Source organism: Amphibalanus amphitrite, unplaced genomic scaffold (genome assembly GCF_019059575.1).
Source record: "Amphibalanus amphitrite isolate SeventyFive unplaced genomic scaffold, NRLGWU_Aamphi_draft 000455F_arrow, whole genome shotgun sequence".
Lineage (NCBI taxonomy): Eukaryota > Metazoa > Arthropoda > Thecostraca > Balanomorpha > Balanidae > Amphibalanus > Amphibalanus amphitrite.
In genome coordinates this window covers 27,528-51,780 of record NW_024881949.1, presented here as the reverse complement: position 1 = coordinate 51,780, position 24,253 = coordinate 27,528, and the positions used below count along the sequence as shown (strand labels likewise).

At 54.4% G+C, this 24,253-nt stretch overlaps 1 protein-coding gene across 1 annotated transcript in view; it reads right to left on the bottom strand.

The window, feature by feature from the left end:
- Positions 1–24,253, bottom strand: part of LOC122391798 (DNA N6-methyl adenine demethylase-like) — a gene marked incomplete at its 5' end in the record, with an annotated part of 45,238 nt that overhangs the window by 7,274 nt on the left and 13,711 nt on the right. The window contains 6 exons of the mRNA XM_043386049.1: positions 241–1,417; positions 2,623–2,731; positions 3,280–3,386; positions 4,291–4,428; positions 6,773–6,880; positions 22,131–22,218. Of these exons, the coding sequence (XP_043241984.1) occupies positions 241–1,417; positions 2,623–2,731; positions 3,280–3,386; positions 4,291–4,428; positions 6,773–6,880; positions 22,131–22,218 (1,727 nt within the window). The remainder of the gene's footprint in view (positions 1–240; positions 1,418–2,622; positions 2,732–3,279; positions 3,387–4,290; positions 4,429–6,772; positions 6,881–22,130; positions 22,219–24,253) is intronic.

Genomic DNA, 24,253 nt, shown 5'->3' with positions numbered 1-24,253 from the left:
CGATATCCTGCGCGGTGGCATACGCCTCCTCATCCGCGTCCTTAACGTGATACTGATCAGGCGCGGCTATATCCGCCCAGAGTAAATACTCTCGGTCCCTAGTGCTCTTCTGTACGATGTTATACAGATTAACCCGCTCCAGCCACGGCTCGGGCTGGCGTGGCGAGTTGTTGTTGGCGCTGTCGTCGTCATTGAGCCAGTCGGCCAGTTCGACCTCGCAGTCCCAGTCCGCCCACTCACCGGACTCGGGCGGGGGCGGCGCCAGCGGCGGCGGCGCCGGCTGCACGAGCACCGTGGCGCCCGCCGGGCCACGGCCGGCCACCACCTGCAGAGTCGGCACCGGGGAGGCCGGCGGCGGCCACTCCATGCTCGTGTCGTCACCGTCGCTGGGCGGCGGCGGCGTGATGACGCACAGAGACGGAATACGGCCGCTCGTCATCTCCGTCTTGGAGCGGAAGTCCTGCTGGCGCTCCGGCAGGTCCAGGTCGGACTCGGTGGGAGAACAAGATGACTGGCGGGCGTCGGTGGCGGTGGTGGTCTCCGATGGAACCTCCGCCGCCGAAGACACATTTGACGTCGACTTCAGAGGCTCATCGGCTGACACTTCCGGCGCTTCGGATGCCTCCGTCGCCTCGGCTGTCTCCTTCGCATCCTTTTCTTCGGCGGTGGACTCACTGGCTGCGGTCACTGCCTCCACGTTAATCACCGTGACAACGCTCTCTCGGTTCCCGGCATCCAGACTGCTGGCGCGTGGCGGCGGCGGCGGTTTTCGCCGCATCACCACGGTACTGTCTGAGCCGCTGGTGTTGGAGGCAGTGCCGGTGCCGGTGCTCCCCCGACCCACCAGCTCATACTCGCTCTCCGGCGCCGTCCTTAGACCGCTGTCACAGTGGAAGGACGTGTAGTATCCCTCCGTATCACACGAAAACGCCGAGCTCGTATCACCATCACCGTCCTCGGCATCAGCGTCCGGGAAGTCTGGCGTCACCGTGTCATCACTGGCAAACGATACCTCCTCCAGCCTGCCGCCGTCCGACAGTCCCGAGTCCACAGGCGACGTGATGCGGCCGGGCGGCGAGTGGGGTGCCTCCTCTGCCGGTGAGGTCACCGTGCCGGAGTCTGCCGGCGACACGACCCGCTCAGAGTCGGCAGAGGTGCGGTTGGAGCCGCCGCTGCCGTGGCCAGACGACGACGCCTCGGAGAGGGCGGCGGCTCGCCGGCGCACTGCCGCCGCCGGGCCGACCGGCAGCGGAAGACGGGCGCGCGTTGAACGGATCAGCTCGTAGACGGGCTCTCGTTCCGGAGGGTCGAACGTGTTGGCGGCGCCCAGCTGAGGTAGTCGGCTGACGGAGGAGCTACCCTCTGCCATGGCGCGTTCGATGTCCGCGCACACCGTGTGCCTCGTGAACGACGGCTCCTGAAACAGAGAGGATTAGAGGTCACGTAACTTAGACGACTGCTGCAACATGGAGGGGCAGAAGTCACGTGACTAGGACGAATGCCATGACGCACAAGGTCACGTGACTAAAGAGTATCCTGTGAAAAAGGGACACGTAACTAAGAAGGCCGCTCAACACAAAGGGAACAAAAATCACGTGTTTAGGACAACTCCTCTAACACATAGGGCGCAGGAGTCACGTGACTTGGCGCTGTCGACAGAGGACCGTCGGTAGGACAGAGAACGGGCGCGGCTCGCGCTCACACCATCCTCCCCGGGGAGTCGCGCCTCACAGGGTGACAGTAATGGTCCTCTAAGAGAGCGTTCACATTACGGAGAGCAAAAACACATCAACGGGGGTCCGTCACAAACGCCGCCAACACCAGAACAAAGATGCCGACAGTGAAATGACGGACAAAACCGAGTGACGACAGCTAGCCTGCAGCTGGAGGCTGTTTTCTGATAGGAAAAACCGGGAGAGGAAACATTAGATGTAAGCGAGCATTAGCTTGCAAAACACTGTGTATCAATTGAAACGATCAAAACCAGCGGGGAGTGATCGAGTTCAAAGCTTCGTCAGAAGGTGAGCGGTAACATAGCCGCAGGCTGCACGTGCCGTGCCCGAGGCTATGTTTCGGTGTGCAGTCAAAACAACCGACAGGAGGGGCGACGCACGGTCTTGTGCACGCCTCGATTGCAAACGTGGGGAAGGACCGAGGTGCCGAGAAGGGCGTCACGGCTCCATTGGTCAGGGCCGAGCCAACAGATCACAGCGGCAGCGTGTCCACAAACAGGAACACCACATCAGCAATGGCAGAAAACACACCGCAAAGGAACAGTTCGACTGACCTTCGGTCACATACCACGGATCAGGGATGCTCAAAAGCACACACATAGAAGTAATCACAAGTGGTTTGGGTTACCCCGCAAGTTCCCGAAATATTTATCCAATGAATTGGGTAAAAATAGGAGGAATAAACATAACAAGAGGGCGATGCTATTAACACACACAAACACACACTGAATACAAATGGCGAGGCGTTAACGTGAAATGAACAATGGACATACCACGCAGAGTTTTGTACGCGTGTGATAACTTCGGGTGCCTTGACACAATACTGACGTGTCATTTCACACACCCCACACCCCCTCCCAGCCGTTTCCCACATACTCTCTCTCCTCACCTGCTCGTCCTCTGCCGTACTGTGTTCGGTGTCAACTTCCGTCTGCGTCTGCTGGTCGTCCCGGCCCGTGGACGCTGCCGTGCTCCGGGTGCCCAGCGTACCGGACGTACTGCAACACAGAGAGGGAACGGCGGTTACGGGACGTGCCTATGGCCGCTTGGAGCGACAGCATGAGGGAAGTACGCTCGGTCATGCCAGGATAGGCCAAGGAGCGCGTGGTCTGCTAGTGGATGGTCCGACGTCGAAGAGGGAGAGCGAGAGACGTGCTAGAGAGAAGATAATGAGAGAAGAGGAGGACGGCGGGCGGAAAGATGGTGGGCGGGGTCACGATAAGAGAGGGAGACGAGCTGAGTTCGCACTTCGCATACAACACTGCTTAGATTTGCAATTTAATAGATTGCTGGTCACGCGTCTACTGATGTAACTGCGATAAGATGCTCCAGTAGTCAACAAGGTGACAAGTAAGAAGTCTCAGACATCAGAACAGCCTCAGGCCCTCAACAATCAAAGTAATTCCTACGACACATGGCACATAGAAGTCCGGCGGCCGGCACCCGCCCGGCTGCCATCCATCGATCACGGGTCCACGGCACGAATCCCCCCCCTCCCCACTCCTACCACCGACCCCCGATTAACGTATTCGGCCCGTCCGCTCACCTGGGCAGGTCGTGACGCAGCGCGGCCTCCGCGATCTCCCGCGTGTCGCCGATTGTGTTCCGACGGTTGCGGTCGCGTCGCTTTCGTCGTCGTTTGACGTAGTCGAACTGCAACGGTCGACGACGGTACAGAGTTCAGACGACGAGAGGGAGGGGAAGGGAGGGAAGAGGACACCACACCGTCACAGCACAGCATAACCTTCACAGAATGCACACATGCCGACAAAAAAAAAATGCATGTCCCTTCCACGAGTTCACCGACACCTGGGGACGAGGGCTCCATTACCGACACCGCGACTGGTCCATCCAGCCGCTCCACACAGCAGGAATCCTACACAGTACACCTCCATCTGACCTGTCGGTGACCCAACCAGTGGCAGAAGCGGCTCAGAGGACCACTGGTAACAGGGGCCAACGTTAGTGGGCGGGACAGAGCACAGGGCAGCTTAGAATAACCTGGCACTGGTCATCATCACAGTAAGGTAAATGCGCAGCTGACAGGTGCACCTACACCGTGATGTCATCTGCTACTATTTAACAGACGAGTGACGACGCATTACCATAAGTAATTCGTTATGCATACAGCGTAACAGCAGTGCGACATAGCCCAGTGTGTCTGTACTCTGTTCGCCGGCAATGTGACTCACTAGCGGGGAAGGTCGGGAAAGCAGTATGCAAGTGTCCTACCCTAATATAGGTGCCGTACCAATGCACCGATAAACTTTTTTCGGCGATGCGATATCGACACTGGGCAATACTAACTCCACAAGCTACATTAGTCTCCATATAAGGCATCTCGCTTTGAGGTAGCTCAGGTTTCAGCACAGGGGTGGGTCAACGGTGGAACTTCCACGGTCCACCAATACACATGTAACTCAATAGAAGCGCTTCAAACACCTGACACGCATGCTAGGTACCGAGACAGTACCCGGACTCCACAAAAGGCACTGCTTCCTCACAGTGCAATAATACACGACAGCCAGTCTACGGCAGCGCCCCGCTCAATACTCACATGTACGAGTGACTGTCGAAACTTGACGAGCCGCTGGAACCCGGTGCCAGTGACGTCCACGGGGACCACCTCGGCAGTGAACCGCTGGGCGCGCGCCTCCGTCACCCGCTCCGGCGGCGGCAGCTGGTACAGGGCTCCCTGTGGAACGGAGAGGGTAGTCAGGTCAACGGGTCACATCATAGCTTATAGGTACGAAGGCAGATCAGTTAAGGTCAGGTTAGTCCACTAGTAAGCTAGACGCCAGCAGAGTGCACAGGACACTCACCAGTTTCTTGCGGAGCATTGCCATCAGCTCTTTCGGAGTGCACCGTCAAAATTTATCAGCCTGAAAGGCGCGGGTCCACAATCCGCAGTGCACACGCCACACAGTCTAACCGGAGCGCGGTCTGAACACGACCTGTGCCATGCCGACCGGCGGGCCCGGAATGCCTGCTGCCTGTACGTGACACCGCACATAGTGTGCTCACAGGAGAGGGTTGGACGGGACAGGTAGGTGGGCGGGTCGGGTGGGTGGCAGGTGGCAGGACTCGATCATGTGGGTGCTGATCGAATTCACTTAATTATGGGAGCTGGGTGGGACCCATTGCAACATATGGCGCTGGTCAGGGTAAGACGGACAAGTTCTGGTGACATTCAACAGTGAGGGTTCATATCAACTCAATTCAAACCAATCACTGCGTATTCCGCATGAGTAGCTTTCTAAATTCAGCTCAAACTAGCCCGCTTATGTGCTACATCGCTATATCTTACACCTCAGCTCAACCCCAGCCAGCCCAGCTCTCTCTACACCTCAGCCCTAGGCAGCCCACCTCTCGTTGGTCTCGGCACGGCTCCGTCACATAAACAAACGATGGCGTGACGGTGGATAGCACGGAACCACCGTCACCGAGGACGGCTAGCGGACAGTTCAGGGGGGAGGGGGTCGCCGCCTGTCGCCGCCTACCCCCACCTCCTCATCTCCACTTCAGTGGTTTACAATATGATCACTGATCAGTGATCAGTCAATCTTACCACCCGCGACGATGACCTATTGAATATAACAGCCAACCATCGACTGTGACAGGACACAGTACCCCCAGTTCCTCTAATCAGCTGATGAGCGCTTCCAGCACCCCGCTACGGCCATGACCCACCGCCTTTCTGCACACTGCAGCCTAAACACCGCGCTGCAACTCATGTTTATTGACTTCACGGGGCCGCGGCGAGAACAGGCCAGCCGTGTCACGGCTGATTTAATCCAAACAAGGCGGTCCGCCGAGCTGCTGATCTAACGGGCACGGAATGTGTTCCCGTGCCCTTTAAAGGGAACCAGGGATCGGTGGAGCGTGCTATAGAGATGGACATTCTGTTTGAACGGGAGGTTATTTAGGTGATGGTACTCGGCAGACAAGGTTAGGTCAATGGGCGTCAACGAGCTGTTCCTTTGATGGGATGGCCTGGATCGAGAAAGCTGACTGAAAGAAGAGAAGGATGCATGGGCGCCGTGGATTGAGTAATGCAGCATAACAACGTGGAGGCCCGGAGAACATAATGAAGTCATGGTCGGGATATATAGCATTGGAGACGTAAGTCACCGGGCCAACTCTAGTGCGCATCTATAACTTGCATATAATCGTACCATCATATCTAATTAATGACAATCAAAATTGACGCAACTTTCGACACATCCAACAATGTACACTAAAACTGACACGGAAAATTGCACGCTATGGATGGTCCAACTACATTCATGTGACAGCATAGCCAGTTTCAAGGGGAAACATTCGGCGGTCATCGCACCATGAACAGTATATCAGCCGTCAGCTTGTAGCGTCAATTTACCTATCGCCCCCAGGCCCCAGCGCGCGTCTAATACCTCAATCCGCATTCCATCCAGGCAACTTCCTCTCCTTTCTTTCCCTCTGACAAGACTACTTGCAAATAAGATTCTGTGTGTCCTGCAACAGGTGATGTAACAGGACAAAGACAAAGCGTGTTCCGAAAGGGGAGAGAAATCATCTCCGACACGACCTATCCCAGAGGATGACTCACATTTAACACGGCTCGTCCTGCAGCGGACAGGTCCTAGTATGGAAAATGGATTGTCCAAAGGTATGACTTCCCTGCTTCTCACCCTATCCCAGATTCTCTCACTCTGTCTCACTCACTTACCTCTGACACGGCCTGCCCCAGCGGGTGGAAGCGCAGGTCCGGGCGGACCGGTGTAACCCAGCGGTATAACCCACCTCTGACACGGCCTGCCCCAGCGGGTGGAAGCGCAGGTCCGGGCGGACCGGTGTAACCCAGCGGTATAACCCACCTCTGACACGGCCTGTCCCAGCGGGTGGAAGCGCAGGTCCGGGTGCACCGGTGTAACCCAGCGGTGTCACCCACCCTGTCCCAGCGGTGTAACCCACCTCTGACACGGCCTGTCCCAGCAGTTGACTCACCTGACACGGCCTGGCCGCGGTATGACCCATCCCGTCCCATCGGTATAACTCACCTCTGACACGGCCTGTCCCAGTGGGTGGAAGCGCAGGTCCGGGTGCACGGGCGAGGTGAGCTCGGCCTCGTCTGCCGTCCAGTCCGGCAGATGCTCCACCGCCTCCGGCTGTGGAAGAAGACCATATGGTTACCCAGGCGGTCACAGGGTAGCCTATCGGCACAGCGGAATACCTACAATCGGTGGAACAACCAGCTCAGAGCCCAGGTGGCCGAGTAGGTTCGTCAGAGACAGAGACAGAAGAAGCGGACGGGGGAACGCAGTCGGTGGAGCAATGCAGCCGCCCCAGGGCCCAGATGGTCAGTTAAGTTCGACAGAGACAGACACAGGCGCACCGGACGACGAGGGATCACAGAAGGTAGAACATCTGCTTCGGACGGTTAACAGGGGGTCGGTTAGACACACAACTTTGTCGAGAGAGCACGGTCGACAGGGGTCGACAGAGACAGATGCTCCGGACTGGGAAGACGGTCGGTGCGGTCGACAGAACAAGAGTTGCGAGACCCGCCCATCGCTCGTAGCCGTCAGCGCGTTTCTCGTTCGGTACGTTCGGTAGACGGTAAGCGAGACACCTACATGTCTGGGGAGCAGTGTAGCTGTCCGCGGGGGAAGGAGGGCCCGTCGGCGCGGCGGACAGAGAGGCATGCTGTCGTGTACAGTGGTATCTCCGAGGGCCGTGAGAGATGTAACGTTTGTCAGCGTCTCAGCTTGTCCGGTAGATGAGAGCGTCAGGATGTTGCAGAGTGGCAGACTCCTACACCAAACGTCGGCAAACATACACCAGCCACATGTGACAACAGCGATACCAACTTGAAAAGCACTTCGCAACAGATCACTACAAACCCCCACCTCGCCACAGACGAGACACAACGAGCGCGTCCTCACCACCGCACACAGAAGGTCCGACTGGACGACTGGGGACCAGCCTCTGCCATCCGGCCGACGCTCCATTCCGGGACATCTCCCCTGTCGGCGTCACACCGACGCCCAACTCCGACACCGACGCCGACGAGTTCGACACCGACGGGCTCCGGTGACGGCCGGCCGACAGCCGACACTCCCACCAGGGCCTAACACGCGTCTCCTCACCGGACACTTCGAGCCCAGCCCCGCCCATTGGCCGTGAGTAGCGCCGGAACCCAACGAGTAACACAGGAGCGTCAGTAGGGGGTACAGCCGGCATGAAACAGACACCAGGGCTTCCGACCGACACCGGACGCCCTCAGGACGTCCCAGGTTACGAACAGTCAGTCGGCTGAGCTACTGACGCGGCGGCGCGGTCCTTGATGAACGAGGTACAGTCGGAGACCGACCGGCACCCGCACACGTGCCGGGAGCGACAGCGGCGACCACGCGGAGCGAGCAACAACAGGCCACTGTCGACGGGAAAAGAGTTGGGGGATATGCATTAAGAAGGGGATGGGGAGGGAGAGAGGGAGGGAGGGAGAGGGAGAGGGAGAGAGAGAGAGAGAGAGAGAGAGAGAGAGAGAGAGAGAGAGAGAGAGAGAGAGAGAGAGAGAGAGAGAGAGAGAGAGAGAGAGAGAGAGACAGACAGACAGACAGACAGACAGACAGACAGACAGACAGACAGACAGACAGACAGACAGACAGACAGACAGACAGACAGACAGACAGACAGACAGACAGACAGACAGACGGACGGACGGACGGACAGACTCCGACAGACTCCGACAGACAGACCGACAGACAGACAGACTGACTGACAGACAGACCGACAGACAGACCGACAGACAGACCGACAGACCGACAGACAGACAGACAATACAATACAATACAATACAGACAGGCAGACAAGGTCATGGTCAAAAGCTGGAGCCAGAAGGCCGGTGAACGAGGCTGGGACGGCAGCGAGGGGTGGATTGAAAGGGGGAAAGAGGTAAGGGGAGAGCCGGTGACCAAAACAAGTCGGGGAACAATGGCAAAGGGTACGGGGGCCGGCCAGAGTGAGGGGTGCAGGGGCGGAAGATATGGATGGATAGAGGGTAGGGAAGGGAAGGAGGGAGGGGACCGACTGAGTCGGGCAAACATTCCCGACTGGCCTGCGCTGTGTGTTATGTGTGTGACTAGGAGTAAATATTGACGGTATGAGAGCCGTTCCGACGCCACAGAACGGCCGCCTCGCCGGTGGTCCTGGGCCAGAACCGGCCGTGCCGGCGAGGTAGGTAACGCAGGCGCCAAACGTAGAGTCTGTGCACCAAGCGCCCCTCAGCAAGCGCCCTTCGCTCCATTGTTTGGATTTTTTGCCGACCACTATTCCTCCTTTTCTTAACCACAGCTCAGTCAATCAGTCAGAGCGTGGAAAGTCAGGTTGCAGTGGTAGATATAGCATGGGGGGAGCTGTAGCAGTGCTGCACGGCCCGGCGCCCGTCCCGACCCAGCGGCGTTATAACGCGCAGCCGGTGCCACGGATCACGCGTGACGCGCCGCCGACCACCAGCCGTGACCAGCACTGTGTCATTGGCCACGCACAGGTAGCTACTTACATCCGTCCCTCGTCTCCACAGTGGGTCACATTAGTCACAGCTGCCACCGACATTACATTACAACCGGCCTCAGTGCAAGACTGCGACGGAGTTTGCATCTCATAATGTTACAAGCCGATTTCATCCCGAAGAGAAAGCAAGGGTGGCTAATCGAAAACAATGGGCGCCTACTGGCCTGTCCACACCGGCTGAAAGCAGAAAGGCGGATCAGAGAAAGAAAGTGGATTAGCTACAGTAGTGAAAAGTGAGCCCGAAAGAAATGGACGGGTATTAGGGAGAAAATTGCGAGACAAACAAGAGGGATGCAGAATAACAAAATAGGGAGAGTGAGTGTGTGAGCGAGAGCGTATGTGTGAGTGAGCGAGTGAGTGAGTGAGTGAGTGAGTGAGTGAGTGAGTGAGTGAGTGAGTGAGTGAGTGAGTGAGATAGGAAGAGGAAGAGAGAGAGAGAGAGAGAGAGAGAGAGAGAGAGAGGAACGGAGGGGAAAAAAGAGGGATAGAGGGACGCAGAGGAAGGAGAGAGTGAGGAGAGGCACGGCTCTGTCCATTGTTGGTAGCAGTTTCGGTTCGTCCATTGTCAAACCGTGACCGGCGCGAGCACGGCTCACAATGGTCGCCGGTGGCACTCCATGAATAGCTTCTGATCACCGTGAGAGGGGGGGGGGGCAGCTGGTTGACACAGACAGCTGGTTTACACAGACGGTACCAGCTGTCGCCGACACGGGCCTACCAGAGCCGGCTCTATACGGCGTCAGCCGGCACGCGAGCGGGTCCCCTTGCGTTGCCCTTAGTCTGCCCGAAGAGCATAGATCCAATCGATCTCATGGGGAGGGTGGTCACTGGTCAGTGGCCCAGTCTTTCCTCTGGTCGGACAGCCCCGCGCCAGAGTCACCACTGCACTGGTGGCAGGGGAGTCGCCCATTCGACCAACAGACAGCGAGCGCAGGCCAGAAAACGCACAAAGTGATACCGAGAAAACCCACCAGCGGACAGCAGCGGCAGGTAAGAACACCCAGCAAATAACGGCGAGGACAGGTCAGAAGACTGCGCCACGACGCACCGTAAACAAACGCCATCGGGTGGTCCAGCACAGCGAGACCCACCGCACGCAGTCCGGCACGCCCACAGCGGGACGTCAGCGTTGGACCGCTGACAGACGTAAGACAGTCGCCCCACCGCTGGGTCACCGAGACATAAATTCAATAAAGGTATGCGAGATATGATCATAATCTGACCATAAAACGATCAGTGAAATTCCGGCCGGACGGTGGTTGGTAGTGCGTTTACTCGTCTCCCGTAGTGGGCAGGTCTAGCCTAGTGACCGCTGCCGCCGACCGCCGCCGCTGAGTAGCCTCTAACCGCATCCCATCAGCGTCCGTTACCTCCGACGACCACCCGTTGTCGCCAGAAGACAGTCCGGCGGACCGACGCGCACCATAAAAGCGCCGCCGACCGCCCGAGTCGGCGCCGGGTGCCGTGGCTGCAGCGGGAATTAGGCGGCGCTCGGCTCACGCAGCCGGCTCCGTCACGCTCCAAATGCGCCGATTCTCACGCTCGAACGCGGCGCACATCGTTGCCGGCGTCGGTGCGCCGCTGGTTTGCCGCAATGTCGCCGTTTGTCGTCGTCGTATGTCGCCCGGGGCGCCACCGCGGCGCCGCGACGGCAGACGCCTGGTGGCGGTCATGTGAACTGAACATGGGACGCAGGAGGAATGCCGCTCCAGCACCAAAAGGAAATTGGGATCAGCAAGGCTTTGACTTGTGTGCACGAATTCTACTCCGATATGGCTATCAGACCAACAAACGGTGCCACAACACCGATATCGTCAGGTCCATGTCACATTGCTGACAGTGTTTCATCTTTTACACGGCTTCGTGGTTCACCTGACGGAAGCTTATCAGCCAGGCTTCATTCCAATGTCAGACAGGTAACCTATCCACAGCTACCCGACCGGGAGCAGGAGATGTCTACGGCAGACATGTGCTGATCGACGATGTTACCAAGTGCAGTCTTGATCTGACGCCGCTATGGGCCCGCCAAATACGGTCGACCTGGCCACTCTACACCATCACTATTGACAGCTATCGCCTATCACTGTGCACGGTGACACGTCCGAAAATAATCCATCAGCAACACAATCGGTCTAATTTCGAACGTAGCCAACTACAAGCACGCCAGCCATGATACTATTCGCAGTCAAGTACGACGCACTGTCATTCACGTCTATATTTGGCTGTTCGATATCCTCTATCGTTCGCGCTTCACCAGTCATGTCTACTCTAGCCCATCGCTGATTTCCCGCACCTCCAGCTGTGCTCTCCGCCGGGACAGACGAGCTGACAGAGTGGGAGCGGCGCACCCGCCGTCAGATCGTCCATCCATCGCGCCGTGCACAGCCGTGAAGAGCCGCGTGCACCGTGCATACCTGACGGCGGCCGGCAGGTGGGGCGGGACGCCGACACCTGCACCGTGGCCGAGCGCTGAGACGGGGCAGCGGGGAGCGGGGATCACAGCGGACCGGCCACGGCGGGTCAACTCTGGATACCGAGTCGGGTGGGGACATGCATTGAATACGCAAGCCGAATATGATGAATTCGATCAAATGGCTGATGGGAGAGGAGAAAAACTTATATAATTGGTCTTAAAAATAGACGGAAAGATAGATATAAAACAGCTAAAAAGTGGCATGGCGTCCCACCGCGGGGAGGGACGGTAGCGCGTGAGCCGCCTAGCCCGCCACTTCCCGTCTGCGCTGTGGGTCGCCCCGACCCGCGGGATGTTTTCCAGAGGCCGGGAGGAGCACTGTCAGACCACGGGGCGGCCCACGCACACCGGATGCGGTGGGGCGTCCATGCCGGAGGAACGTGCCGGCTTCACGGCTGGTGGAGAGACCGGCCATGCACAGCCGTGCAGTCGGGAAGGGAGGGGAAATACAGACAGAAATAGCAGCAGAGGCACACCGCAGAGAGCAGTGAGCGGTGCCCGGGGAGGTACCGGCGGCAGCGAGTTGGGGATAAACAGGACGCGTGTGATCAACTATCAGCGTTATACATGGACTATAGACGGTGGCCTCACGGCATAAGCTGCACGGGAGACAACCACGCCCTAATAAATCAGACGGTGTCATTTTCGACAGGTTTACGGCCCCAGTATCGCTGGCCAATGTAAGGCGAAGCTTGACCCAACGCCCCCAGGACAATGAGACGCCTTCCCACCAAACGACAGGCGTGTTGGCAACAACTGACCTGACCTGACCCTGTTAGTGACTCAACTTGATCCCGGGCAGTGACCCGCCCTGACTCCAGCAGTGACCCAGCCTGACCCCGGCAGTGACCCAACCTGACCCCGACGCTCGGTGACAGCGCCAACCGCCGACGCCGGTAACTCGTGACGCGATGTCTCCATGCGCCTCACGCAGCGCGGGTAACGGGACACGCCGTTCGTTATCTCTCTCCACCTGCCTCGGAGCGTCACCCCGCCCCGGCCACCGGCTGATACACATCCGTAACGTCGGGCAGCACTCTGGTGCGATGGGACGGCCGATATCCCGATCTGAAGTCAACAGGCAGTCGACGAGGTCATCGGAAGGACGGAGATGTGGCGGCAGGTCTTCCATCTCACTCAGCGGGCTCCTCTTACCGGCTCTCTCTCTCTCTCTCTCTCTCTCTCTCTCTCTCTCTCTCTCTCTCTCTCTCTCTCTCTCTCTCTCTCTACCCAGTGACGTGGCATGGTGTCATGTGATGGTGACGTGGTTGGCCTGACATCACGCTTCAACGACGACACGGCGCCAGTCTCGTGATATCCAGTAACGATACCATCTGTCCATCGTCCAGTCTAGTTCACAACTCAAAGTAACATCCAGCTTTCGCAACAGATTCACACCAAAGGAAACATTCCTTCTCAGAGGAAGGATTTTAACCCGCGGTAGTCGGCTCATTCGGTCGGCTTTGTTCGACGCCACCAGCCAGCAGCAAAAGCTTTCGGTGAGCGCGAGATCGATGCCTTTGATGACGGGAGGGAGGTGGAAAGTAACAGCAATAGGTAATTATAATTCACCACACGTGCCCGCGCGCCGAACTTCAATTAATGTGTTGATGACGAACGGTAAGTGCATTTGGTCACGAACCGACATCATTTGTCACAGGAAAACACTAGAATCTGGTGCAAAAAGGATCATTAGAAGCGTTGCAAAATGTCATAGTGCATCAAAGAGATCTGGAAAAAAGGCTCGTTTTTTGCAACGCTCGTAGGAATACTGTTTTTATGGAAACACTAAATTCATGTAGTTAGTTTCATCAACGGTTCTTCCAAGGCGTAAGAGCATAAACGTTAATTACAAAGTGAACGACTTGAAATATGCGTATGCGTCACTAAACACATATTGTGAACTGAGTCATCGGTAACACTGCTTGCATTGCAACGAAAGACAATATCTTAGCCTCATAGTCGATACCTATCTACGAGGTTGTCAGTCCAAAGACAGCCTCGCCGTCTCTGGAAGCAGATATATCCCAGTAACGGTTCACTTATGTCAGCCTTCAGCGACAGGGCTCATATCAGCTCTCCCCCGGCTGCCACCGGTCACTCGTCAGCTCGTGCCCACCGGCCGCTTCGCGTTGGGCGGCACGTCGTACGTCAGTGCGCGTCAACGGCGCCGTATGACGGATCGTACCATCGGGAGAGGCGGCTCGTGAGCAAACAAACACAGACGCCAGACCAGTGTTCTAAAATTGGATTTTGGTTGGGTGTGACGATGATGACCAAAAAATCTAGGATGAAAAAAAAACAAGTGAAAACCTATATCACTTTCGCAATAAAGGCGTAACGCTACGCTGGCTGATAATAAAAGAACATACCATTCCTGACCACCAAAACTAACCGAAAAAGACGATGCAAATAGGTAAGGGTGATATACGGCAGAATTATAACTTTAGCATCTGATCGCCAAGTGTTTCGAAATCCGTCCCATTTTATCCCAACCTTTGTGTTTGATTGAGACTAATGAAGTTAAGAATCACCCTTGTCTCTTTTACAGCTAAGAATGAATACCTACTTCAACCAGTGAGATTTCATTTTCCTCACAAGTCAAAATGCATTGTCACAATTGAATGACTGTCCAGTGGCCATCCTTCTCCTAGCCTTAAATCAATGCCTTCCTTTCCGTTTCAGATGCAGACAGCAGATATTACCGTCAGCATCTGCTAAGTTCCTACTCATGCTTACTGGCACGGATCCAGGACGGTCCTTCTGCCTGTATATTTCTCCTAAAGAAAATCATCCGCGGACCTCCATCCTCGCGACGCCAGTCGCCATCATGCGAGCGAACTAGGTCTTTAAGAAGCAGAAGATGCAATGATTCTGTTGAAATCTGTTGTCATATCTTAAGGAGGGTGGGGGAGGGGCGGGTGAGGGAGCTCTCTCTATATGCAGGCTTTGGTACTAGTGCCATGTGGAGAAGTTTTCTTTCTTTTTTAAGCAAAGGAAGTGGGAAGGAACCTGTCTTTGCCGTTGCAAAGGGTATCATTCTGTCGTCCTGTATTATTGATTTAGTGCAGAGTTGACTCAGACTGTGTAATGCGTGAGGCGTGGTCATCACTGTGACACTGTCAGACATAAAATTTTAGGTAATCATGATACCCTGATGGGCAGTTTGTTGACGTAACTGATCGCTATGAAACCGGAAACCGTATAACTCATGTGTTCTGGCCTCTGGGACGTTTTGCGCCTACAATATGGCAGCACCGCTTCCAAGATTACTGTATATTTGAGATAATATGCGGCAATATAAGTATGTAGTTTTCGTTCGCATCTGATCTGGTAATATTCGTACAGTGTACGCAGTATAGCTTTGAGCTTTCCATTTTCAACAGATATGACAATGGCCGGATGATACTGGAAATGGTGCCTTTGCTCTGGGCACACGGAACGGGACGCAGTATTGAGTATGCAATTGCAGTCGCACTATGCAGCATGACATACGCCGGAAATCTCCCGGCCCGAACGCCGGAACGGCCAGCGATAGTCGGTACTCATTACGCATAGTGAAAATGGAAACGGTGTCAGCGCAACTCTTCGAAAGGAACGGTGCACTACATGAGACTAGACAAAGGGTCACTGATTAGGGCACCCCAAACGGAACGATGTGCACTGCGCAGCATAATACGCAATATCGCAATAAAAAGCGTGCAACTAACCAGTAACCAGGGCATCCATATCGGAACGGAACGGGATGCAAAAAAAAAAAAGATAAAAGGATGCCACCGACCTCATGGCCGGCCACCGAAACGGAGCGGTAGCTTCGCATCATGTCACGTGATAAGTGCTGAGTGAGAGCGTCAATGATCAGTGACCAGTGATCAGAGCACCCGCAACAGAACGGAGGGCATCAGTGATCACTGATCAGAGCAACTGCAACGGAACGGAGGATCGCTGATCAGGACACCCCAAGCGGAAGGGAAAGCGAGAGCACAACTGACCAGAACACCCGAAACGGAACGGAAGTGAACGGAACGCATTAGCGGCTCGCCGAATCGCGATTCCGGCCAAACATGGCCTCAAGAAATAGGTCACAGGTCAAAGGTCATTTGGGTCAGGAATATGAGATTTTCAGAGTAGGTGTCAAATTAATTGACTCGAGGGTCCTGAAAGTTTCGTCGCGATCGGCCGCTTTTTACGCGAGTTATTCTCGAAAAAAACGAGGGGGTGGTTCGTTCGACCCCCCCCCCCCTATACGGGCGAGGGATGATTTATTAAAAAGCTAGGGCCTTCTTAATCCCATCTACCAGCTTCAGAACATGTATTGGGCAGATCTGGGAATACCGTATCTTAAATTTATCCCTAGAGGTGTGCCAAGGTATCCTTTCATTCATCTTGGCTTTCCCTCGGCCGAACGCTTCGTGTTTAAAAACCTTTAGAAACTAATTGAAATGAATAATTGGCGGTAAGATTATTGCAAAGGCATGATAAATTAACGTAAAATACATCATTACCGGTCTTATAGCCTCATTTCGCGTATGAAACCTGCCAGAGTCCACAGAGTTTCATATTCATCCCTAGGGTGTGCCAGGGTGGCGTGTCAGTCATCTTGAACCCCTGCCCGACCCGACGCCTCGAGTTTTAAAGACATCTAAAAACTAATAACGTAAATAATTTGTGGTGAAATTGATATAATATGATCAGAAAAGAACGCAGAATAAATTATTATCGGTCTCAAAACATTATTTTGCCTATGAAACCAGCCAGAGCCCGCGGAGTTTTAAATTCATCCCTAGGGTGTGCCCAGGGTGGCTTTTCTCATCTTGGACCTCTACCAGGCGCGACGCCTCAAGCTTTAAAGTCCTCTAGAAGCCATTGACGGACATAATTTGTGGCGAAATTAATACGATAGGATCAGAAATAAACGCAGAATATATTGGCATCGGTCTCAAAACATTATTTTACCTAGGAAACCAGCCAGAGCCCGCGGAGTTTTAAATTCATCCCTAGGGTGTGCGCAGGGTGGCTTTTCTCATCTTGGACCTCTGCCAGGCCCGACGCATCGAGCTTTAAAGTCCTCTAGAAGCCATTGACGGACATAATTTGTGGTGAAATTGACACAATAGGATCAGAAATGCATGTAGAATAAGTTGGTACCTGTCTCATACCCCTATTTTGTATATGAAAGAAGTTAGAGCAAATCAAGTTTTAAATTCATCCCTAGGGTGTGCCAGGGTGTGCCCAGCTGACTGCGGGTCCAAAGATGAAAATTTTGTAGGCGTATCCTGCGCAACTTAGTCAAAAGCGAAATGCAGAGGTAGTGTTTAATTTGCGCAAGCAGCGGCTCATCCGTTTTGCGTTGGCAGCAAACCACTAATCATAGTTGTTATGAATATCCAAAAGCATTTATTCAGAACACAAGCCTGGTTTTTACAAACAGTTGAGGTGATCAAGGTCATTCAACGCATATTTGTTATTAACAGTTGGAATTGTGCAAGGTTATTTTCTTTCGTTGTCAGTCAGGATGAGTTGTTGGGTTTGTGCCTTGATTTCGAATTTTTTTTCATGGAAATTATGCATTATGTAGCAAATCTATAAGTTCTATTCTAACTGTCTATATGGCGCTGCTAGGTATATCTGGTAATCTGGCTGTTAATTGTTGAGCATGAGTTGAGCATTTTTCAAAGATGAAGAATTCCAATTTACCTGGTTTTGGGGATGAAAATATTTTACCCATTAGGTGTGATTTTCCACCCAAAATTCCCAAAAATGGAACACTGCGCCAGACGCCTGGTGTCTGGACGGCGCCGGGCGGTGCTTGTTGCAGTTTGCTGCTGGTTAGCCTTCCAGGGCACACTGTCGCGGCAGCTTGTAAAAATCTATACTGCTGTCCGACTTTTCTCGGCGCACTGTGCCGCCGCCTGTTGCAGTCTGCTGCTCATCGGTCTTCCTCCGAACACCATATCGGCGCAGCCGGTCGGTATACACGCCCTCGCAGTCCGCCCGCCTCAGTAGCTTCAGTCCAGATCGAGCTCCCTACCAGCAGCTGCACCGGAGGCCGAACACGGCAGGTGCCACACTCCTCTGTCCTCCCATCGAGCGAAGCAACAGGCCGTCTGGCTGCTACACCCCCGCCGCGTCAATCGCTCCGACGGCCCCGCAGCCGTTTTTGTGGCAGGGCGGGCCGACGTAGCGGCAACGGCGCGTGGCGAGCATGTTTCGGCCGCGCACGAGACGCAAACACCCAGCCCCGCAAGCTAGCTGCTACGTCAGGGCCGTCTGAGACCGGCTGCTTTCGGTGTTTCCGGGACTCAGCTGCATCTGCAGCTCCGAGCAGCTCCAGTCCGAACCCATCTGTCCCAATTAGCCACAGAGCAGCAGACACGTCAGCAGCTGCTAGTGATAAACCCAGGTCTCATTCGGTAGCGAAATCCAATCCGCTTGCTGCCAATCAGGGCAAACAAAGTGCCCTGCAGCTTTAGGTAAGACTTCGGTAAACAGAAATGAGTTAATCGATGCCTTAGTTTCACAGAGCTGTGATGTATGTATGCTGTGCTCTACGAATGGCACCTGCTACGAGAAACTGAGGTGAGTGCTACTGCTAACAAACATATACCAGTACTGCTAATACCATTGCTGGTGAGTGGGCTTTCGCTCGTAATCTACCGTTCGACATCACGCTTCAGCCGCAATCGGCCACGAGCCGCAGCTTCCGGTTAGTTCTGTTCGTTGCACGATGAGACAGCTTCGCCGGCAGCGCGCAGCGAACAGTGATCTGAACCCGCTGCTACCACACCCACACATGGTACCGAGTTATCACGTCTGCGACATTCACTCAGACGCCCACAGCATAAACCGCGATACCGTGCCGGCAGTATTCGCTCACACACCCACGGCATAAGCCACGATACGGCATCTGCGGTGTCAATTCCGTCTGAACTCCTTCCGTACTCAGCCCGCACGGTAGTCCAACCGATGCACCACCGCGCCTCCACAGGCGCTGACCACAGGGCGTCTACCCCAGGTCCACCCCAGCCGGCCGTCCATTGACGTGCCGGGGATTAGCGGAGCGCGGGACTTAGGCAGTTGGGGGCTCACGCAGGCGGGAGCGGCGACCTGGGGACCCCAGCCGGCCAATATAGATCGAATATGGATTGTTAGCGTGGATGTTGTGCTCGCGAACCAGCTCAGTGGCACCGCTGCTGTAAGAAAATGCAACACGGAAGACGTACTAAGGGAAGTACGACAGTTTTTACCGGCATAAAAGAGGACATCTGAGTTGAGGTAATTGGAGAAAATGAGCGCAAATAGTTACAGCGTAGTACTACAAAGTACAAATAGTAATACAAATAGTACTACAAATAGTAATAAATATACAAATAGTAATAAATATAGACGTGACTACAAATAGTAATAAAAGTAGTACAAATAGTACTACAAATAGTAATAGCGCAAATGTACATGCCGGTCGCCACTTATACCCTCGAAGACAGGTGTAGCTAAGAGCCGAATCGTGACAATAAATTGTTAGATTAAGTGCGGTTTCTGTTCTTCATTCGGTAGAGGACATAACAGGCCTGAAATCCGTTACCATCTCATCGATAGCATTGGTGAGGTGCTAATCGTCAGTCATCACGAGAATGCCTGTCATGTCTGGTCCTCCGAGAACCCAGGCCAGACGCCTCAGGAAGACATCCTATCTAATCTAAACGATCGTGATTTCTCTTCAATCCAACCATTTCCATTCCCTTCTGATCGTATCGGTGCCTTTTCCTTTCAAACCAATCGATATCCATTTGTTCAAATCTAATCGATTCTGATTACCTATACCTTCAGTGACAGATTTAACTTTTTATGTAGAGTGAAGTCCACTCTCTAGCCTATTCGGATTAGGCCTCCCATTCACCTTCAATCCGTCCGTCTTTCCTATCGTCCTCGAGCGGGTGTTTACCCCATCGCGGCCGCTCGGCGGCGGCGTCTCTAGGGACGATGTGACACGGAACCGTCACGCTCTGACCGTGTCGCGTCACGCAGCACGACACCGAGACTGGCCGCGTCACGCCGAGCAGCACGGCGAGCACGACACGAACACGACAGAAACACGACATGAGCACGACCGGCGCGGCCGGGGCACGTCTCACTAATCCTGAGACAGGGCGGGCGTCGGACTGACCGACTTTTATGCACTGGTATCTAACATTCCTGCCAGGCCACACGTAGGGACTAATGATAGAATAAGTTCAAGTAATCTTAACTGAGTGCAGGCTGAAAATCGTCTGAAAGTCGTCGCCCACAAGCGGAAACATACGTTTTGTTGTCTTCCGATGCGTAGAGCGGACTGTTAGCTGAACAAGCAAGCGGGAATGGCCGCCTTGGACGTGAGCTCAGCGGCGCTGATGGCGGCTCAATTTACCACCGCCTGGACCCGTCCCGAAGACGTATGGTCCGGCCGGCCGACGGGTTGATTGTTACAGAGCACTGCGGACCCGTATTTAGCGGGACAGCAGGCGTGACAAGTGGTTCTACCGCGTGGTAGAACGGGCCAAGGCGGTCTCTTTGGCCGCGGAAACTCCCTAAGCGCCGAGCTAACGACGATCGGGCTCACCCGATCATCGGAACGCACTGCTTCGACCGGCCGTCGAACGAGCGATGAGCAACAAAGAGGTGGAACCGAGTGCCAATCCCTTCTTTACGGCGTGTTTACGACCTGTGTTCGGCGGTGTGGACCAGGCAATCAGGGCCGATCGCGCAGAGAAAGCCCTCCGGAATGCGTCCACTTAGCGGCCTCCTGGTTCGACCGTCATCGGAATTAATTGCCAGCATGACTGTGAAACGCTAACAAAGCGGCTATCCCAGCGGCCAGCCGCCGCGTGCGATCGATTGTCCGGGGAGAAAGGCTGACCGGGGGAGATCCGACGGGGAGACTCTCCGTCAGTCGGCCACCCTCCGGCCGGCCGACTGACCGCAGCTCAGAGGAGACTGGAAGGTGTCTCTCCGCAGGTTAGGTGGAGACTGGAAGGTGTCTCTCCACAGCTCACAGACAGGGTGCCCCGTGCGTCAGCGCCGGTCTCGGTGATGCAGCTTGCCCGCTGTCGTCAGTGGTGAATGGTCCCAGCAGACGGACGCCGGCGACTGCGACTGCGACACGCGTGACCGGCCGGCGGACGGGGATGGTGCTCAGAGGCCCCAGGGCTTCAGAGCTGCGCAATAAGCACTATGCAGTGTGCACGAGAGGCACACACAGGGTTCCTGAAGTGAGCAGTGTGCACAAGGCCGCTCCGCTCAAAGGCGCACACAGGGGCTCAGGTAGCGGTCTTGCCAATGCCGTATGGATCAAACCTGATTATGTCATGTCATGCAGAGAGTGATGTCTGGTTCGATGAGTATGAGGAATGGATCAAAAAAGAAATCGAACATCAGAAGCGGACCTTCACAGGCACCGCAGACACGTGGGTGACACCGAAAGCAGAGCAGCGCCACTGAGACTATATGTCTTGCTTTCTCTCGGTACGAACATTAGAAAATAGTTAGGAGCCAAGGTAAAGAAATGAGAACTCAAAGGAGAAGAAAACTCTTCGGCGTATTCGATGCCGGTAAATTATTTACAGAAGTCCCTCGGTAAAATAAACAAGACTGTTTACGCACCGCTAAAGCCCGCATGGTGAAAGATGGACTGCCAGTAAACCCAGGTTTATTCCCAGCCGCGTCTTGCTCGACAAAAAGGATAGCCATCACCGGCACGGCAGGCACGCCCTAAACACACTCACGTCACAAAACCGCCCAACGCGCCCTGCAAAAAGCGCCCGCCGAGCGAAAAACCCGCTGGGAGCGCCATCAGGAAGAGCCAAACCTGCTGAACGGTTCAGTGGGCTGCACCCATGCGCGATACGCAGGGCGTGCGCTGAACCCGTGGAGGAAGGGGTGCGCAAAGTGCACTGCACACGAAGTCCGGAGGGTCGTGTTGGGTGTGCAGTAGAGATGTTAATCGGATACCAACTTTTTGGTATACCGATACCAAACCGATACCAACTTGGTATTTGGTATTTCAATCGTAATGTGTTTGGTATTTTGTTGGTATCATGAACCCTCACTAATGTATAAAAGGCTAAGAAATCGGTAAAAAGTTGATATTTCCCTCATTTTTCCAAGTTGGTTTGGCTTCAGTATTTCCCCATGGTTTTGGTTGGTAATTGGTTTGGTATCGGTATTCCGATTTTCCGTAATTGACATCACTAGTGTGCAGTGTGCAATGTGCATTGTGCAGTTCACGCCAAAGATGTAGTTAGGTTAGGGAAGAAAGTGGGGGAGGGGCTTCCCCATGGGTCCACGATGTACCCAAGTTTGGGTGCGACGGGAATTGCTACTCTGGCGGCACTCACCCTCCTGGTTTCGATGTCGAGCGGGAGTCGTTCTCGCTGTGTGGTCGGTGTGCAGGTGAAGAACTTGGAGCAGCGCATGCCGTCACTCCTGCCGGAGAAGGGAGGAAGGGTCGTCAGGCATCCATCACTCGTTATCAGACGCCATTGGGGAGGGGACGTCTTGCATCGAGAACTGCCATCGACTCACTTCTTTTGATAGTCATCACATGACACTGCTGCAGCTCTTGTGACAGAAATTACGCTGAATTCAATGGCAAACAACGGTCTTTAACATTCAGCGCATTGTGATTACATGCCTTCATGGACTGAGGCATAAGCAAGCGCGTGAAAGATGGCCGTAACTCCCATAAGCATGCACGTGATTTACGATTACACAAGGTATTCACATAGCGATGGTTGATCTTCATGCCCGATTCACGCGATCAGTAGAAAAATGAATCGACTGATCGCCACTTCCACGTACTGCTAAGTGTCCACCGCCCCCACATTCCCGCGGCTCGTTGGACCCATTTTGATGGATTCACGCCTTCCCCTCCTCCCCACTCGTGGTGCCCATACAGACTGCGTGTTGAACTCAGCCGGCTGGGCAGGGGTCGCGGTCATACATCACCGGAGGTTAGATAACCCGCTACACCCCGTCACCCGGGATGACCCTCACCACATACCATCTGCGACACACGGGCCATCTGTAATGATCAGGGATGCGGAGCCGTGGAAATTTCAGACGGCTCCGGCTCCGGCTCCGGCTCCGGAGAAAAAATCGGCTCCGGCTCCGGCTCCGGCTCCGGGTGAAATGTCATGGCGACTCCGGCTCCGGCTCCGGCTCCGAGTAAAATGATCCGGCTCCGGCGGCTCCGGCTCCGGAGGCTCCGGCTCCGGCTTCTACTCAGTACATCCCCTATGCGATCAATTAACCCTCGCCCGCACATGCCATTTTCCCATCCTAGAACGCACATGGGGGGGGGGGGGTGGTTGCCACCCCCCCGCGCCATTTCGTTCCTGTTGGAGATAGAGCTTAGCAGTAAAGACCAAAAAGATTCTTTGGGAAGAGACGAATCCAATGATACCCAGTTTTACCTTCTCAGGTCAGTCATTGACCTTCCAGGTCAGGTCAAACTAAAAAATGTTGCTGTTTTGGGTCACCGTTGGATATTAAGTGCGCTGCTTATCAAATAACGATGACGATGCTGTTTTCTGGTGCCAAGCCAGCTAGAACCACTTTGTCACACTATCCGACCAGAATTTTGCTGCTGAGGTCATTTCAGGTCAAGTAAGGTCAAGGTCAATTATATGTGTTTGTATGTCTGTGTGTGTCTGTGTGTATACTGATGTGTGCACCGATTGTTTTTGGGTCCATATCACATGAAATCATGATCTGAGAAGCTTTTACCAAAAATGCAGTCAAAAAACTTCACAAAAAGTAAATTCAGCTTGCCTAAAAGTAACGCAATTATCTTAGATGACCTAGGTTGACCTTGACCCTGACCCCTGTACATCGTCGAACAACATGTTCCATGATAGGTGGGAGGTAAGACTGGCAAAAAGGCCGAAATCAGGGTGTCAAAAGCTCACAAGGCCCATGGCAAACGCAAGATGTTGAGAATTGGCCATTTGGGTCATGACATGATCTGAAAAACAAGGTCATATCTCCGAAACCAAAAATCACAGAAACTTGAAATTTTCAGTGGACATCAAGAAAGGATAGACGAGCAGCTATACGAAAAATCAGCCTTCTAGCTCTAAAAATGTTGAGTGCAGAGCAGAAAGACTGCCTGGGGGGGGGGTGGCAACCACCCCCCCCCCATGTGCGGGCGAGGGTTAAATACGGGTGGAAGAAAAAAGGCGATGGGATTGGTACACGTTGCTTCTGTATTTGTATAACAAGGCTATTTTGAATAGGTACCACATTGTTTACGCCTTGTACTGTCAAACCGAACTAGGTAAATAATTGTTTCCTCTTAAGAAAAGGAGCCGGAGTCGCCCCCTTTTTTGACGGCTCCGGCTCCGGCTCCGGCTCCGGGCTATATTGTTTCACGGCTCCGGCTCCGGCTCCGGCTCCGGGCAAAATATGCCGGCTCCGGCGGCTCCGGCTCCGGCTCCGGCTCCGGCTCCGCATCCCTGGT